The sequence below is a fragment of the Copadichromis virginalis genome, linkage group LG5 (assembly GCF_057382275.1).
Source record: "Copadichromis virginalis isolate Kocher_CV1m ecotype Utaka linkage group LG5, C_Virginalis_male_GT1.1, whole genome shotgun sequence".
Classification (NCBI taxonomy): Eukaryota; Metazoa; Chordata; class Actinopteri; order Cichliformes; family Cichlidae; genus Copadichromis; species Copadichromis virginalis.
In genome coordinates, this window is record NC_140622.1 from 33,900,556 (window position 1) to 33,920,698 (window position 20,143).

Sequence of the window (20,143 nt, forward strand, 5' to 3'; positions counted from 1 at the left end):
ATCATTTTATTGATTCAAAAACCTTTAGAACTAATTATTGGAACTCAAATTGGCTTGGTAAGCTCAGTAACACCTGACCTACATTTTTTCTGAAGAGTAGCAACATGGGGGTCTCAAAACAACTCTCAAATGACCTGAGGACAAAGATTGTTCACCATCATGGTTTAGGGGAAGGATACAGAAAGATGTCTCAGAGATTTAAGCTGTCTGTTTCCACAGTTAAGAACATATTGAGAAAATGGAAGACCACAGGCTCAGTTCAAGTTAAGGCTCGAATAAAAATCTCGGATAGACAGAAGCGACGAATGGTGAGAACAGTCAGTCAACCCACAGACCAGCACCAAAGACCTACAACATCATCTTGCAGCATATGGAGTCACTGTGCATCGTTCAACCATTCGGCGCACTTTACACAAGGAGATGCTGTATGTGAGAGTGATGCAGAGAAGCCTTTTCTCCAGCACAAACAGAGCCGCTTGAGGTTTGCTAAAGCACATTTGGACAAGTCAGCTTCATTCTGGAATAAGATGCTGTGGACTGAAGAAACGAAAATTGAGTTATTTGGGCATAACAAGGGGCGTTATGCATGGAGGAAAAAGAACACAGCATCCCAAGAAAAACACCTGCTACTTACAGTAAAATACGGTGGTGGTTCCATCATGCTGTGGGGCTGTGTGGCCAGTGCAGGAACTGGGAATCTTGTCAAAGTTGAGGGACACATGGATTCCACTCAGTATCAGCAGATTCTGGAGACCAATGTCCAGGAATCAGTGACAAAGCTGAAGCTGCGCCGGGGCTGGATCTTTCAAGACAATGACACGAAACACTGCTCAAAATCCACTAAGGCATTCATGCAGAGGAACAAGTACAACGTTCTGGAACAGCCATCTCAGTCCCCAGACCTGAATATAATTGAAAATCTGTGAGGTGAGTTAAAGAGAGCTGTCCATGCTCAGAAGCCATCAAACCTGAATGAACTAGAGATGTTTTGTAAAGAGAAATGGTCCAAAATACCTTCAACCACAATCCAGGCTCTCATTGGAACCTACAGGAGGCGTTTAGAGGCTGTAATTTCTGCAAAAAGCGGATCTACTACAAATTGATTTCATTTCTTTTTTTGTGGTGCCCAAATTTATCCACCTGCCTGATTTTGTTTAAACAATTATTGGACACTTTCTGTAAATCCAACAAACTTCATTTCACTGTGTGTGTCTCCTATATGATATATTTAACTGACATTTTTTTTATTGTAACAACCAACGATTTATACAGGAAAATAATGACTATTAACAAGGTTTCCCAAACTTTTGCATCCCACTGTGAACATCCAGAAGACCACCTCTATAACAGGAGAAATTTGCAGCTTTGCTGACATTCAGGTGTGTGTTAACACAGTTGTTGCTGCCAAATAATCAGGACTTACTAATGGTCTTACAGTCTTACAAACGTAAGACCATTCCTAAACAATTTGGTCTGTCATTCCAGAATAACAAAGATTTATTCAATTGTGAAAAATGTTCAGTTTAGATGATAATCTTTAGGGGTGGAAATGGTAAATGGCCTGTATTTATATAGCGCTTTACTAGTCCCTAAGGACCCCAAAGCGCTTTACACATCCAGTCATCCACCCATTCACACACACATTCACACACTGGTGATGGCAGCTACATTGCAACCACAGCCACCCTGGGGCGCACTGACAGAGGCGAGGCTGCCGGACACTGGCGCACCGGGCCCTCTGACTACCACCAGTAGGCAATGGGTGAAGTGTCTTGCCCAAGGACACAACGACCGAGACTGTCCAAGCCGGGGCTCGAACCGGCAACCTTCTGATTACAAGGCGAACTGGAAGTTCCAGAAAATTCTCCTAAAGGTCAGACACAGCAATGCTCAGAGAAAATACAATATATTTAAAAAACAAACAAACAAACAAACAAACAAACAAACAAACAAACAAACAAGACCTAGCAATACTAAGGCGTCATTAAGCATGTTAAAAGTTAAAGTTCATGACAATGCAATTAGAAAAACACTGAACCAGCACGGCTTGTTTGGAAGACTTGACCTTTTCTCTCTAAAAAGAGCAACACATCTTTGTTTTTCACATGAACTAACCACAAGATTTCTGGAACAATGTCGTTTAGATAGATGAGTCCAAAGTGGAGATGTTTGGCCATAATGCACAGCATCACGTTTGGTGAAAACCAAACACAGTATTTCAGCACCAAGGAAGTAAATATCATGTAAGTAACGTTTAATTACAAGCGCTTTTCACAGACATCTTGTCACAAAGCCTGTAAAACGAAAACTCGGATTAATCATTATAAACAGAGCTGGAGTGGTAGAGTATTTCAAAGCATTGCTGCAACAGGCTGAAAGGCTCTTCAATCTCATATGAAGAACAGCTAATAAATTCCAAGCCTGAGACAGAAGAGAACCAGAGAGCAGCGAGTGTGTTTAACAAGAAGACAGCACCTGGGCATCTTATATACATAAACTTTATGTTATATGTCCTGATCCGCAAACAGTTATAACTTCCTGAATGCCTCTTTTCGCCCTCAGTTTCTGCTTAAAAAACAAAACAAAACAAAAACAAGTCAAAATAAGTCCTTTTAAGTAAACATTCCCTTAGCACAATTCGCCTTCAAACACGGATATATGTATACTAATGCAAATTTTTTTTCCCTGAAGCAGGAAGTGATCCTGCTCTCGTCTCCATCAGTGATAGTCATTACAGTTCTAACGCTGACAGAAACAAAATTGTTTTCAGTTTGGAATTCATCAGAATGTAATTATTTAAACATTTTCACAACAAAGACGGCAAAACCTGTCAATTTGCATTTGCATGATGTATGACCTGAGTACTGTTAGTTTTCAGTGGAACTTTACATCTGATAACATAATAAGAAAAGGTGACTGAGAAATCGACCTGAGAAAATGTTTGAAGCTAAGCTTCAGCACTCCACTCTATTCCAGCAAATTTAATTTAAATGATATTAACGTAAAACAATGAAAATTAACAACTTTACATTTACAGAATGTGTAACGAACTTAATAAGAAAAAGAGAAACAGTTTTCAGGGTCTAATTCTTTTAGATAACATAGCTCGTTGTATGGTTCTGACCTGGACATGATTCATTTCAGTTCAGTTGAATTTTCTTTATATTGCATCTGCTGGCAGCTACAGTCACCTCAAGGCACCTAATATTGTAAGATAAAGGCCCTGCAGTATTAGAAAGGAACTTCAATAATCACACGGTCTCTATAAGCAAGCGCTTTGGGAAGGAAAATATCCAGAGAGAAGAAACCTCTGGCAGAACTAGGCTCAGGTGCAAAAACCAACCAACCTCTTTTCCCTCACCCTGATTAATTGGGGTGAGGGAAAAGAGAAGGGCTGATATACTGAAACTACTTATCTTTGTTCTCAATCTTATTGATATTATGAAACCATGATTACTCCATGACATGATTACTGTTGCTTGAAGTGATGAACTGCTAGGCTGCTAATTTGTTATTTTTCTTCATTCTAAACAAAGGGGCCATCCCTAATTTTTTCACAAAATTTGGAGCATGAAGTTGTCCAAAATGTCTTGGTATGGTGAAGCATTAAAAGTTCCTTTCACTAGTACTAAGGGGGTGGATTCAAGTCCTGAAAAATAACCACATTCTATAAGTGCACCCTCCACCAAAATTTGCACTTGGCACAATGCAGTCAGACAAGTACTGTTCTCCTTTTGCGCATTATATTGTAAGTTAAAGACCCTGCAATAATAAAAAGAAAAGAGAGAAAACCCCGACAATCATATGACCCTTTGTGTGCAAGTGTTTTGGTGACAGTGGGAAGGAAAACCTCCCTCTTAACAGGAAACCTCCAACACAACCAGGCTCAGGGGGGGGGGGGGGGGTGGCCATTTGCTGCAACCATTTGGGGGTGAGTGGATGAAGACAAAGACATGCTATGGAAGAGAGCCAGAGATTATCAATAACTCAGAATTAAATGCAAAGATGTGTATAAACACATGTGAAAAAGTGAAAAAGGTGAATAAAGAAGAAACACTCAATGCATCATGGGAGGAAAGTATTTGCCTCCCATTCTGTGCACAATAATATACAGGGCCCCAAAATACAGTAAGGACTTTATAAAGGAATTTGCTGCAGTCACGATAAACTATGACTCCTTTTGTATTGTCAGGGATCTTAATATTCACTTATGCTGTCCAGAAAAGCCCCTGGTTAAAGACTTTTTGAATCTTACTGATTCTTTTAATTTAGTTCGATGTGTGTCTGCACCCACACAACAGTGTGGCCACACTGTCGATCTGGTTTTAGCGCACGCATTGCCTGTTTCTAATCTGAAAGTCTCTGACCCTGTTTTCTCTAATCATATGCCGGTTCTGTTTGACATTTCTTTATCTAGAAATTAATTCAGGGGGCACGTCCCTGCTCAGCCATCTCGTTTGTTAAATTCTTTCACTGCAGCACGGTTCTCCACCTATAATCAAATCTCCATTCCTGAGACACTCCAAAACGTAGAGGAACTCACTTCTTGGTTTCATACCACTTGCCAGACTGCCTTGGATATTGTTGCCCCTATAAAAATCAGGCATCCTAAGACTAAGTTTGAACCCTGGTTGAACGATGAAACCCGTGCTTTTTTTCTACCATAAGTTCAACTATTTTAACCATTTTAAATAGCAGCCTTACCTCAGGTGTGGTTCCAAAGAATTTGAAAGATGCAATTGTGCAACCACTTCTTAAGAAACCTGGGCTAGATACAAACGCTGTTGAAAACTTTAGACCAATATCTAAGCTGCCCTTTTAATCTAAAGTCTTGGAAAAAGTAGTATGTAACCAATTGATCCCGTACTTGAATTCACAAAATGTCCAGGAGATTTTCCAATCTGGTTTTAAAGCAATGCATAGCACTGAATCAGCACTTTTAAGAATTTTTAATTATATATTTTTATCATGTGATTCTGGTGAAAGTGTCATTCTTATCTTACTCGATTTAACTGCTGCATCTGACACCGTAAACCAGGAAATTTCAATCTCACGTTTGGAGCAGTGTGTATAACAGGTGTGGCTCTGAAATGGTTCAGGTCTTACTTAACAGATTGAACCTTTTCAGTTCGCTTAGTGAGTCCTCCTGTGCTCCGTTGTGTCATGGAGTACAACAGGATTCCATTCTGGGCCCTATCCTGTTTTCGCTTTATTTACTTTCCTTGGGCTCAATTATTAGGAGACATGGACTCTCTTTTCACCGTTATGCGGATAACTGCCAGTTTTATGTTCCTCTTAAAAAGAAAGATGGGTTGTCTGTAAATCGCCTGCAAACATGTCTGGAGGACATCAAGTCGTGGTTGGCGCTAAACTTTCTTTGTTTTAATGATTCTAAAGCTGAAGTAATGGTGTTCAGACCTGCCACCACTGGTGTTCCATGTGTTGATTTGCAATCCCTGAAATCATTCTGTAAACCAGAGATTGTAAATCTGGGTTTTAAAATGGATCTTGAACTTAAGCTTGAAAGCCAGATCTGGTCGGTTGTAAGGTCTAGTTTCTTTCATCTGAGGCAGCTGGCCAAAATTAAGCACTTTCTTGCATGACAGCAGTTTGAAACAGTAATCCATGCCTTTCTAACTGTTCGGCTGGATTACTGTAATTCTCTTTATTATGGGGTGAGGCGATCTTCTGCTTTTCAACTGCAGCTAGTTCAGAATGCTGCTGCACGTCTTTTAACTGGCACTCGTAGATGCGAGCATATCACCCCAGTTATATATTCACTTCATTGGCTCCCCGTGCATTTTAGGATCCATTTTAAGCTGCTTTTATTTGTTTTTAAATGTTTGTCCAATGCTGCCCCTCTGTACCTCTCTGAGCTTCTTCATCCATACATACCTTCCCGGTCCCTCAGGTCGGCAGACCAGCTCCTCCTGAGTGTGCCCAGGACTAATCGTAAGCTCAGAGGGGATCGGGCATTTGCTGTGGCAGCACCAAAATTGTGGAATGAGTTGGCTTTACATGTTAGACAGGCACCTTCCTTATCTGTTTTTAAATCATGTCTTAAAACATCTTTATTTACCTTGGCTTTCAGCACAGCAGGACTTGTTGATGTCTCTTAATCTGTTTGTTATTAATCATATTAATTTTTTCTTTTTAAGGTATTCTATATGTAATTTAACTGTTTTCTCTTGTTTTATATTTGTAGCACTTTGGCCAACATTGTTGGATGTAAACTGCGTTATAAATAAAGATGCTATGCTATGCTATTCGACTTTTAAATATGCTAGGAACCACAAGTAAGCCTGCAGTGTAAGAGCTCTAATGAGGTGATGTGGTACTATAAGGTCATTAAGGTAAGATGGGGCCTGGTTATTCAAGACCTTGTATGTGAGGAGCAGGATTTTAAATTAGATTCTGCATTGAGCCAATCAAGAGAAGCCAAATTAGGAGAAATATGCTATCTCTTTCTAGTAAACACATTAAATTAGGAAACCCATTCTATATAGAGTTCTGCACACTGTTCTTAAACTAATCTGAAGGCCACACAAAGTTTGGAGGTCTGTAGCAATTGACTTGGTAGGAAATTGATGCCGGAGCATCAGCGCTGTGATTTTTTGTGGCCATTTCCTGACTGAGTTGCTGCTGTTCTCAATAGAATCCACTTTGTTATATTACCACTAACAGCTGACTGTTATTCAACTTAAAAAATAGATTAATTGTTGCCTCTGAAATCCAGTTTTTGCAAGCATCTGCAGAGACAGGTCAGACAGAACAGACAGCATGCTAACCCAAAGCTAGAAAGCTGAGTTCATGCTGGCCCTAGCCCAGCAGCCAGAGCATGATGTTCAACAGGTAACGGAGTAAGTGATGAGAGGTTAGGTTTGCATTTCTACTAATACATGTTTGTGCAGAAGAATCATTGTGAAGTCCTTTTAGGCTGGTTATCAACTTTGTTTTGTGTTTTAACACCATAGAAAGATTGCATGTATGTCCTCATTATGATATGGATTTGCATTTCAGTTTGTTCTACGGAGTAATGAGAAAGCAATGTATCAAGTAGTGTAACAAATCACTTTACTATCCATTACTATCAAAACACTTTGATAGTAATGTAATGTACTGTCATGTAAGTGATACTTTTAAGGAAAAAAGTAATGGCTAATACACAACTTTTTAAACGAACAACCCCATCACCATACCATTATGAAGCCTACACCTGAACATTTTATATACTGTCACATTGGTGTTTTGATGAGCAAAGGGTCAGTGTGATTATGAAGGTTTAAAATTAAATGTATAATTAAGAATTGCTCTTTTACGGTGTTGGTTATGAAAGAAATTGTTTGAAGTTGTTTGATCAACTAACAGAGGGCTGAACTCAAAGACACCCTGAAAACGAAAGTGAAAACCAGACAAGATGGTAAATGCTTTGCTGACATTTTATTGCAGCAATTCAAAATTGTATTCAGTAGTTTGCATGGCTCATGCCTGCTTGTATGCATTCCTGATAAATGTCCTTATGAGACAATGGAAGGTGTCCTGGGGGATTGCCTCCCACTTCTGGACTGAGCTTCTGGACAGTCTAACCTTACAGCATAGACGGAATCATCCCAGAGGTGTTGTACTGGATTTAGGTCAGGAAAGCGTGGTGGCCTAAATCCAATACAACACGTCTGAGATGTGGTATCAATTTCTTCATTCTCCAGGAACGGTCCCCATACTCTCGCCACAAGAGGCTGGGTATTGTTGCACACTAGGAAGAACCAAGGACCCACTGCAGCACTGTAGGGCCAGACAATGGGTCTAAGGATTAAATTGTGATACCTAATGGCAGTCAGGGTTTTGTTGCCTAGCACATAGAGGCCTATGTCTCTGTTCATGGTAATGTCTCATCAGATTATCATTGATCCACCCCCAAATGTGATGAGCAATGTTACTGGCATCTCTGAACTATGAAAAGCACATGGTACCATTGGTGAACCTGCCAATTCTGGTATTCTATGGCAATGCCAGTTGGGTTCCACAGTGCTAGACAGTGTGCACAGGGCCAACTTAGGGACAAAGTCAGCATCAGGCATGTCCCTGCAGGTCCAAGTAATTTACAGGCTGCACAGCACCTTGGCAGGCTGCCAGTTTGCAGTAGATCTCTAGGAAGTGTCTACAGATCTACTGCGTAGCTCGGTGAATAAATCTCTCTATTTTTAAGAAGTAGTCACTAAATAAGCCCATACACTAATAATGAGGCTTCGGGATGCTTCATTTTTCCAATGTGAAATTCGTTTTTCAGCTTACTAAGCTCCCACACAGTTGAAAGACAACTGACTTTGTATTCATGACAGTATGAAGCAAATTCATGCAACAAAGATTACACTGAGGCCAACTACAGGGGTTTATTGACACTGCTAAGACAACTTAGGTGGGTCATTGGCACCTGTTTACAGTAAGGACACCTGCACAATCATTAGTCATATCAAGATCATCATGGACCGATTGTGGCTTTGTGTTTGACATTTAGTCTGTTAGTTTCTTTTAGCTCATTGTCTTTCAACCATGAGAATATTGTTCTAGAGCCAAGGAAAAAAGCAAACGCTAGTTAGAGAAACTGCCATGCAAATTTTGCTCATGGAATGGATGTGGGCAAAGCCAAAAGCAAACAAATATTTTTCTTCCTGCAAATCTCCAATCATTTCCATTTAATGAAAGAATTTTTTAAAAATGTTATCTTTTAGAATAATGTTGCAAATTTAACTTCAACTATGAGCCAGTTTTTAATTAGTAAAATGCAGCTTTGTATTATCGTGTGCATACACAGGTTTGCACTCGTATACTAGGTAATTAAATGCACGTTTGCACATTTATGCCCATGCACAAATGCACATGTTCCTATTTAGTTTCAAAGTGAGCTGTCTTATGAATGGTGGCTGTCATCTCTCACAGTTTGATTTGGTGTGTCTACAAACACTTGGTTGCTGAGAAGCCTTGACGCCGTTTGTGCACACCCTCTCCATATCTCACAATCAATCCATTCAAACTGTTTGGCTCACCATATCAAACTCAGAGCTCTTGCATTCTGAATCAAAGAATAGAAAATGTGTTCGGGGATTGAAAAAGAACAGGAATCTTTAGAATTTCCTGGGTGCTATCAGAGGACGGGCCATTTAGCGACGATAAATTAAAAGCAAGATTAGTTGGGAAAGATTAGATATAAAGTAGTACTTTTATTGTTGTGGGTTACCACTGTTCTGCTAATAACAAGCTTTCATTGAATGCCCTTTCACAAACACCTGTTTCTATGGTTTTGACAGATCCACATTGTTCAAACAGGCTAAAATTACACAAAACACTCCTCCAGCAGAAAGAGGTTTTATTTTTAATTACAGTCACTTTGCAGTTAAAGCAAACACAATTACACAAAGAGTTTTCTGAATTTTGATTGAGATTCACAGATTCTAAATAAATTAAGTGCATGTTTAAAAGCAGCGATATGGTGCTTCAGGTAAGTACAGTTTGGGAATATATGTTTGTTTTCTGCAATTGTTATCGATGTTCATAATATCACTTTGTTGTCTATGTTGCTGCAAACCCTTTTCTGTGTGAAATGTCTATATTTCATATTTCTCTGACAATATTTTGGGAGCCTTTTCGGGTCAAGGTACAACAAGTGTGCTAATATTATTTTCAAGCCAGGATTTGCATAAGAAATCATAAAATACTCATATTAGTGCAAAGTATTATGTAAAAGCTTAATAAAACCTGTGCAATGTTAACACTTAACACATAGCTGTCAAGTAATCAAAATAGGAATTATTTGGGGGATTGTTTCACCTTGTGTTTTTTCTATGCATGAACTATAAAAACAGAGTCCATGCAGTCATCCATATGAAAACATTTTATTTATTTTTTATTTGTTTATCTTGTCTGTGCAGTAGGAAACAAAAGTGGACTAACTTCACCAGGTTATTTATTTGTTCAGAGAAGTTGTTGATGTTGCTATTCAGCAGTATGTAGTGAATGCAATGTAGTGTCACTTCAAATTGTGAAATGGATAATTTAATGCACTGATTTGTGTTCATGAAAAAAAAAAGATCTCAGTTTGAACTTAAATATAGTGTTTATGGAGTTCCCTGGGTCATGATTTACATCTGGGACTGTCATAAAATACAAAAATATGATTGCTCCATATGTAGCTACTTAGTGAATTTTAAGGCCTGCACTACTCTGGGCCAGCAGTAGTTCAATTACTTGGAATTGTTAGTCTGTCATTGATCCCGCTTATCGGTTCCACTTGCACCTGCGCACAGCTGATTTCAGTTCTTGTGGCAGTCTGCAGAGTGGATATGGACACTTTTATTACTTTTATTTTTATTGCACAAAAGGAAGAGAGTGGGGTGGTTAAGTGCAAACTGCATCCAGGACAGAAACAATCACTTTATGTTGCTAACACAACTTCAGCTCTTTGCAAGCACCTGCACAGACAGCATGCTAATGTTAAGCCATCCAAGAAGCCAAAGTAATGCCAAACCTGAGTGAATGCCGACCCCTGCCCAGCAGCCAGACCCTGAACCTCAACAGGTAACAAATTGATAAGCAGTCAGGCTGCAGCCGCTTTTTCTACCTGTTCATGTTTCTAAAGCAGAATCACTGTGGTGAGCGCCTAGAAGCCTCTTTGTGCTGGTTTCCATCTTTGCTTTGTGCTGTCGGCTTCATCCCTAAATACTAAGAGAAAGATCATATGTGTACCTCATTAGGATAGGAATTTGTGTTGACCAGTGGGATTGTAGCTTATATGTTTATATTGTTTAATGGTAATAATGAGACAATACATTGTCAATTAATGTAAAGAGTAGTTACTTTCTCCTGGGAGTAATTAATTACTCCAGTACTTTTAAGAAAACTGTTCTGTGTAGTATGTGCAATGCATTACTTTGTACATGCAGTTAATTTGCATGAATGTAATGTCTGACATGCTCCTTAGCGATGGTGGTGGCTTTCAAAGTGGAGGCAATGCAAACCCAATGAGAATCGATAAGTGATATTGATAATAGAATTGAAATTGCTAAATTCTTATTAATTACCATCCCTACTTGGTATGAGCTCTTTGTGGTGCATTTTCATCTGCATTTTGGTTATTTCTACCCAAAGGACATTTTACAGAAACCTTGTAGTTTATTCTGATGCAACTATGCACACCAAAGCTGTGCTGTCATGTTCTTTAGAGAGAGAAAACGCTTTCTTCTGACAGCCTCTCCAAACAACTCATACTTGTTCAGTCTTTTTCTGATTTTACTGTCTTTAACATTTAGCAAGTGAGTCCTGCAGATTCTGAGATATAGCTCTTGGGCTTTTTGCAGTTTCTCTGATTGTTGCATGATCTGATCTTGAGTTAAATTTGCTTTTACGTCCAAACCTGGGAAGAGAGTCATGTGATTTGATTCTTTTCCACTTGCGAATAATCTCTCTCAGTGCAGAATGACGGAGGTCAAATTGTTTGGAAATTACCTTCTTGGATTGATGGGAAGTAACAGATGTTTGTTTATGCTCACTGCTAAAACCTTTCCCCCTCAGCACTGTGTTAACAGACATCTGAATGTCCCACACCAGCAAACTGCCAACATTTCTGCTTTTATGGAGGTTCTCACACTTGCTGATCGTCAGTTAATCATGTGAATGTGATTATCAGCAACTGGCTGCTACTTACCCTCTTAATTCTAATGGAAGCAGTAAGGCTTTACTGAGGCTTTTACTAACTGCTTTTGTATTTTAGCTTAGTCTTTGTTAAATAAGACAGTTTAGTATGTCATATGTCGTAGTTCCTCTAAGGTTTTACCTAATGTAAGAAATAAAACAGGTGTACCTTCTTTTTCAAGTGACTGTACTTTGGTGATTGCCATTTAATAATATAATAATAAGGGGAAAAAACGTGATGGTAATGATAAACAGTGTTCAGCAGTTAAAAAATGACCTCCAGCTCTGTCGGTTATATTGTGAAAGCCTGGCACACCCACACAGGTGTTATGAATTATTTGGGTTTCATGATATCTAAGCTGAGAAACCACTGTTGAAACTAAGCACATTATCACAAAGGAATAATAAGTAAATTGTTAAGAAAAACAAAGTTTAACTGGATTATAAATTACAACATGGCATTAAAGAAGAAGAATGACTTGCAAATAAACTCGGGTGAGTAAGAGTGATGTCATGTCCACGCAACAATGGTGTTAATGTGCAGAATCTTTAAATTGCTGCTTATGGGGGCAGTAATAATAATACAAAGTAAATCTGCTTTTGAGAGGTTATTCTCAACAGGTTCGTATTTTTTAGGTGCAACCCTCCCATATGACAGCTAAAACCACTTTAATTATTCATTCCTTTTAAACAAGCCACAAGAAGACCCTGTCTCAAAGAAAGTAGGTTTTGGGAGGAAAGCATCAGTAATTTTTTGCAAATAGTTATTCAAATGGAAAAACCAGACATGTAGTGAAGAGCAGTCTGAGTTAGACAAATGCGTAAGCCAGAATTATTTTACTATTCAATATCTCCCTTTTTGCAGCTCAGTGGAGAAACACAAGCAAACACTAACTGTAGGTAATATTAAATTTCATTCTGCTGAAGCATCATATTACTTCAGTGGATGCCTGTGCAAATATTCTTAACACAGAAAAGAGTCTATGGTTTCTCTTGGGGTTCTTACACGGAAATCCTTTTAGAAGCAAAATGAAATATTACACCAGCTTTGTATGTGAGCACACCGGAACGCTAACATGTTAACATCAAACTGTGACTTTAATGGTATATACAAACATTATTATCTTAAGTGTTTAGTAATTAATGTTTTTGTTTAAACAGCATCTCCTTCCATGTTCTTGAGTTGACAGTGATGGAAATACGCAGATTAGTGGTTTACGTTAAAGTGACACACATTTAAAATCTCACTTAATTCGTGGTGACTAACATATTAGATTAAAAATGTTCTTACAGCATAACCAATAACAGCAGTGCTGTAGAAAACAATGAGTCATTAAGTATGGCATTATTAGATTTTTGAGAAGAAGCAGCTGTTTATTATCATCCATACTGGGGACAGGGGTTTGCTAATATACTTTATATCAAAGATCGGCATAGCTACCATGTTCTGCAAAGTCTGGTTTTGAAACCTAGAGCCCAGTATTTTTCCTCTCATTGTCATTGCTGTTTAAAACTAGATGTCACAAGTGAGGCGTGAATCTGCATGGTGCACTTATGTTGGCGACTTATCACTTACCTCCAACTCTAACTTCCTTGTGATGACAATCAGGACTACAATGTACAAAATGAACAGCATGTTGTTTTCAGTCAGCCTTTGAGCTTGCATTCAGGAAAGTGCTCATTAAAGTCATGGGTAACAGAAGCCAATGACTGTTTATATTTATAGACTTCACTACAAATGGACATGTTTTGAAGCTACATTTATCATTTAAACTCTGTGAGTTTGAGGGATAAATTTGATCTGTTACATCCACTTTTTTTTAGCACTATGTGAGAAGTTACTAGCTCAGACATCAATAATAATATGTTTCCTATTTTTAACATAAACGGCATAAAAATGGTACGTTTGTAATTATAGTCTTCAAATGGTAGTGAAGTAAAAAGTAGGAGTACAAACAAAAACCAGCAACACATGGAAACGTGATAAGAAAAGTATTCCTAACTAAAATTTTGTATTTGGCTACATAATCACTTACTTTAAACAGCAATTTTTATTTATTTAATCTGATCGCTTTGAATTCTCTCTCACCTAAACACTAAGGTTGGCTTGCAGTGTTTGAGGAGGTCTGAGCTAATCAGCAAAGACACACACACACACACACACACACACACACACACACACACACACACACACACACACACACACACACACACACACACAGAGAGAGAGAGAGCGAGAGAGAGAGAGAGAGAGAGTTGTCTGCATAAGTAAACATGGCTGCCTTATAAATATAAATTGCAGTCAATGGAGGTGGAATTCCTTTGCACTCACTCACCCAGCCACTAGTCCTCTTGGCTTCACTTTGAACACACCCGTAGCAGGTGCTTCCACTTGAACTAAGTGTGCAGTTGTGTTTTAGTCTGTGACTTTCAGGTTAAGTATAATTCTGCCAAAACCAAAAACCAACCAACCAAACAAACAAAAAAGCCTGAGAAGATTTGAGGAGACCTGGGTTTGGGGCTCAGTGACAGTCACCAGCAAGAAGCCGACTGAAGGTTGCCCGCTGCCTGTTGCGCCTCACCTTCAGGCAGCAACCGGCCACTGGCTGGAAACAACACTGCATCTGCCAGCATCCAGTCAAGTCATTGACTCAAGAACATCAGAGCATCATTGCTGGGGTAAGACGTTGCTCTCTGTTAAACAGGGTCTTGGATGTTTCTGTAGCACAATCTTATTATAGGCCCATTATTTATAGGACATAAGCTGTATATCTGAGATATATATGTGTGTGTGTCTATAGTTTTCTTAGTAGTCTTGAACAGGTCGTGTAACCTAATTAGTGAAGTCCAGAGATTTTGACTCTGTTAAAAAGCAACAGTTATTAAAGGGAAAGGTTTAATTATTAAATACATTCCCTGTTCATAATATGAAAGTTAAGAGTAAAAATATTAAAAAGAAACATTCAAACATTCCTGAACCAACTGCAGGTTAGATTAAGCAAATAAATAAATACCCAGTCAAATATAAAAGGAAAAAAGAGACTGAGACCTGTTCTTCTTCTTTATAAATCTCATGCAAATCTGAAAGTTTCCATTCAGAAAGGAAATATGCAAAATGTGGTCAGATAAAATGCTGTTGTCAGTTAGATGCCATAAACCACAGCAATAGACTGACTTTGAAACAAACACAAAAAACCCAACAGATTTCTTTCTGCTGTCACTGCGGGATGAGACGGGGGATTTCACTGTGGTTTTACTCAAAGGTGGAAATCAAATACGACTGCAACTACCTGAGACAGAAAGAAGAGAAATTCCAAAGAGGAATAACAGAAGGATTGTCTGCTCTGTTTCTTCCAAGGGTACAGGTGCATTTATATTCCTTTTCATGCCAAGCTAATCGATTATTTCTCAGAGGCCTTGTGACCTTGTTAGTATAGAAGTGTATGAAATTATTTTTGTCTCTGTTTAAAGCCACAGTTTAAATGTAGAATCTATATAAATCTTAACATCTCTTTTTAATTCATGGCACAGATAACAAGATAGCACAGATAATCACACGTAATAACATTGTACAAACAGTGGGGTAAGAAAAACAGAAAAGACCTTTCTATTCCCCCCCAAAATTTGCTATTCTCCCTTTATCAAAATATATAAACCACATCTCCTGATAATTTCATGCAATACTTGGTTACTTGATTCAGGAGGTTTGGTGTGAAATACTGGGGCAGGTTTTTACACAATCAAATAGTAGTTCTTTCCTGGTTGTCGGACCAGGTCTGAAGTCAAAAGTGTTTTTAAAGCTTTGAAACAGATATCATATCATATAAACACAGAAATAATGGCACACAATTTCATAGCTTTGCAATCAGTACACGTGAAAGGTAACAGTGATGATTGTGTAAAGAGTGAACAAACCCTAGCTCCTTTTTCACTTCCATTGAGGAGGGTGAGACTTGACTTCTCATGAACAATCTGCTGCCTCTGATCGCTCGGGAGACTGAAAATGATCCGGGATTCTCTTCTAAAGAAGCACGCTGACAGTTTCCTGACAGCTATTTCAGATTTGCAATAAGTTTCAAACCCACACAAGTTTAAAAATTACATTAAATAAACAAAAAGTAAAAGATTCATGTTTCCATGAACTGGTCATATGCAAATATGAACTAGTTGCATCTAGTTGCATCTAGAAAAAACAAGTTGATGGTTCAACCAAATCCTCTACATATGCCCTGTTATACATAGAGATTTGTTCCTTGTTCCTTCTTACATGTTTTTCTCTTCAGTGGCTTCACAGCCCATTTCCCTCAGACTTGCAGGATTTCAGTTATGTTGGGTCAAGTGCGAAATTGTCCAATAGATTCTGTATTTTTTTCTTTGTTTGTTTTGTTTTTAATTTTTATTTCTAGCATTTAAAGGTTAACCAGAGTGCCTGTTTGCCAGTGTGTGCTATGATCTGATAAAGTTATGAGTTGTGAATTGTGTCTCAAATAACATATATCATCACACTTTGTAAGGCAGCTGATGAAAAGGGTCATCCTTATGTTTAAAATTTAAAAAACTGTTGTTTTTTTTGCTTGTTTGGGTTTTTTTTTTTTCTTTCTTTAATCTTGTGATGATTTACAATTTAAACCCAGCGCTCAAGAAAACGCCCGAGGCCACGTAACGGCTGCCCTTATATCTGTCTTTGCTAGAACAGTGACAGGTTTATTTTTTTATCCCATTTTCAAGTTTTCCAATCTTTAGGTCCAACCCCAATTAAATGAGGTTTATTACCAACATAATTAGCTCTAAGTAGACTCTTTGTCAAGATTAATTTAGACCAACATCAAAGCCATTTTCCTTTGATATTGGCTTAATGCCTGCACACCTGACTAACAGCAGATATGAATCACCATACATCCCCTAGCAGTGTTGGTGGTTGGAAAAATTTGTTAAAAACAGAGTTTAATGGGATCAGTATTATAAGGCAATGTAAGTACAAGCACGCGAAATAAACCTTCATTGCATTTCATAAAATAAGCACATAAACTGAAGCTAATTTATAACGTGAACAGAGCACCTGCACATGTCACTGCTGCAATAAAAAATCCCCTAAGGGAGCAATCTGCAGATCTAAATCTCCTCTTCCAACCAGCAGGCGTTTCTTTCAGAGCAACAGTCATATTAAGTAAGAAGAAGATGAAATTCCTTCCGTTTTTCTCTGAACAATGACTTCATGAGCAGGACCAAATTTCCCATGAGGAACAGGGAAAAAAAAAAAAAAAAAAAGGGGGGGGGGGGGGGTGTCACATGGCAAACAGTCACTCTTGGCTGTATACGCTTCTTTAATACCAGACTGAAACGCTACCAGCATAACACTCAGTGTGTTTTGATTATGCCTTGATAGATGGCATCAGATCTAATCGCTGACCTTTTCTCTTTTTTTGGTGCTTGAATGGATTCATCCAAGTTAAACAAGACCGGACATTTAGAGTTGTTTTAATCACTACTCATTAACTATAAATTAAACACTTACCTGTCTTCTTTCACAAAACTGTTCAACAATGCTGAATTGGCTCGCAGGTTAATATTTAGCTAGATTGGCTCCACTGGTTTGGAAATTTCACCACTTTCATTTTAGGAAAAGAATTTTTCCACATAAAAATAGGGCAATTTGGATAAAAAAAAACAAAAATCTCTTTGCGCAGCTATAACCATACAAAACTTAAGACAGTGATACAAACTTCACCTCACATAATCATCGTATTTATGTTAAATAAGACCAAGCAGGTGGAAAAAATATGGTTCCCAGGGAGGGCGCCAGCATGGATGGAGTCCCATTCCTTCTGATTCCAAGGCTGACTTTGCTGAGTAAATGGAGCAAACTAATGCTCCTGAAATGAATATCAGCGTCTTGACCAAACTCATTTAGAGATCAGTCAGGGCCTTAATCCCTCTCTGCAGGGGTGGGTGTTTGTGTCTTTCTCTGGTGTCCCCGCTTCCTTTTGGAAGAAGGTAATATGGCTAAATTTGCTTTGCTAATGGGCTTAGCGCAAGCTGTTACAGAGCAGAGTTGACACACAGCAGCAGGCTTGGATACCAGTGGCTTTTAATCTGACAGACTGATGGAGTAAAAGGCATTGTGGGTGATATTTACGAGAAGTTTAGAGATAAAAGGAAGACTGTGGAGGCTATTTATCAATGGCATGCTGAGGTCCAAGAGCTAGAAGGGGGTTTTGTTTTCTTTTTGCAGTTGAAATTTCATTTAGTTGTGTTTGGCAATAGTGGAAATACAGTTTTAGCTTGTTCAGATTTTACATTTCTTTTTAGGTGAATATAGCCACGCAATCCAGGTTTTCCTATTGCAGGCTGATGCGCCTGACCTCAATAGGAGACCTGTTCATACAGCAGCTTCAGGTAGTGTGTAATCTGAAATCCCACATAACAGACAATAATTCTCCACTGAGTTGGTTTATTTTGATAATGGAAGGAGAGAATAGTTTCTGAGCTCGTATTGTGTGTGTGTGGTGATAAAATGACGACAGGTTAAACTGGGAAAACCTTACACGGAACAACAAAAATCTATTTAAAATAAGAGAACTGATAATGCCAAGTAAAAGCATTTTAACAAGAACAAGAGCAGGAAAAAAATCAAAGGTACAAACAGCATAAACAACAAAACAGATAAGACCATGGTCAGTGCAGCACGGCTGAGAAATTCACGTTTGTTAAAGCTTTGCAAACTAATGGATTCTTTTTCTTTCGAGAGCTCTCATGTCTTTGTGGTTTATTTCAAAGTTACCCTTATTGTTGGTTTTGACTCGGTGGATGCCATATATCACTTTTGCAAATTTTACGAGACTTTAATTGTTTGCACTTTGACAATTTACATGGTGACTCTCCCTGAACATGTACTCTGTGGGAGTTTACTTCCTTTACTGTGGCATCAGCCACAGCTGCTGATAACCTGCTGCTATGTCCTCCCATTTACCAGCTGTGGCAGGTAAGCATTATGGGTGTCATAATCAAGATTACACTTGTGCTACAGCTTACAAACCTTCATAGGTGTACACTTTTAAAGGCCACCTCCTATTAAAGGGCTGTTTTCATAAAGCCTGCTCTTCATAAAACAGACATTTTGGCTGGGCAGATTTTATGCACGCTCTTCTCTCCACATTATCTAACTTCGATTTGATTAAAATCTCCAGCTGACAGTGGAGACAGAGGGCTGCAGAGACGGCACCTTGAAAGCCCGGGCAGACAGCAGAGCTGTTTCGGGTCTCAATACAAGTCACCTACCCCCATGAAACGAATCATTCTGGGCCAGTGACCCTCAAATAAGACTCAGTCAGATCCATTTTGCCCCACGCCTGTCAGCGCTGTGTGTGTTTTAACTGTTTTGAGGGTCAGTATCTCCATTAGACTTATAGAGCTTCTTATAGAGCCTACACCAGCACAGTCTAACCTCGGTTCTCTGCACATTCATGCACAACTCTGATGGAGATCATTGCAAAACTAAAGCAGCTGTCATTTTAGTATCTTGAGAAACAAAGGAGAGGAACTGTTTGAAAAGGTAACCATGACTTAAATCGTGATTTTTTTTGCATATTTTTTTGATTAAATTACTTAAAATGAACTAATGTCTGCTGCAGATTTAAGTGGCATGCACACCTGTTACCATGGGCTTATGTGACAGAGAGATCTTTCAGATTTTATGCTGCGCCGAATAGTTACAAACTTTTAAATCACGTCTCACTTCATTTGCAGTTCACAGGATAGAAGTTTAATGTGGCTTTTTGTGTTTCTTTTTCTCTCTCTCTCTCAGGACCAGTTATGTCAAACCCAGTGGGCAGCGTACCAGAAACCACATCGTATGGGTCTCGGATTGGGATGACAGAGGACTCCCTCTCCATCCTGGAGCAAAGCAGAGGCTGCGAAGACCCCTGGGAGATGGGGGAAACCAAACCAAATGTGGAAGCCCTGGAGCGGGGCATGCCAGGCGTCTACCTCTCCTGCTTCGACATGCTCCTCACAGAAGATGCTACTTGGCTGGTGAAAGTTTCAGAGGCCTCTTCAGCACTGGCTTTACCCATGAACCGCGTAGAACCCCGGGAGGAACCGGAGCAGTGCCCGGTCATTGATAGCCAGGAACAGGGGATCTCTCCTGGCATGGAGGGGCAGGAGGAGGAGCGATCCCTGGAGCAGGTGCAGAGCATGGTTGTGGGAGAAGTACTGAAGGACATTGAAACAGCCTGCAAACTGCTCAACATCACCCCAGGTAGGCTGCTTTCCAGCACACCTGCAGCTGTGGCGAGTGTATTACAGCGTATAACTGACAAAGAAACTGACCTTAAACAAAACATATTTCATCTCCCCCAAAATGCTGAAGTGTTTCTCTGTATTTGCAAATATAGAAGTATTGATTCAGATACTTAAGCTACTGGATCTTACTCGCAAAATCAACACATATTTGTGTGGA

General features: G+C 39.0%; 1 protein-coding gene across 3 annotated transcripts in view; it reads left to right on the forward strand.

The window, feature by feature from the left end:
* Positions 1-20,143, forward strand: part of spdef (SAM pointed domain containing ets transcription factor) — a 62,873-nt gene that overhangs the window by 39,480 nt on the left and 3,250 nt on the right. Inside the window, exons 2-3 of one of the 3 annotated variants that reach the window (XM_085457461.1) lie at positions 14,106-14,364; positions 19,490-19,942. In XM_085457461.1, coding sequence (XP_085313587.1) covers positions 19,498-19,942 — 445 coding nt within the window. In that variant the 5' untranslated portion in view covers positions 14,106-14,364; positions 19,490-19,497. Of the gene's footprint in view, positions 1-13,989; positions 14,365-19,489; positions 19,943-20,143 lie in introns of those variants that run through there. The other 2 variants (XM_085457460.1, XM_085457462.1) reach the window with 2 other exon arrangements.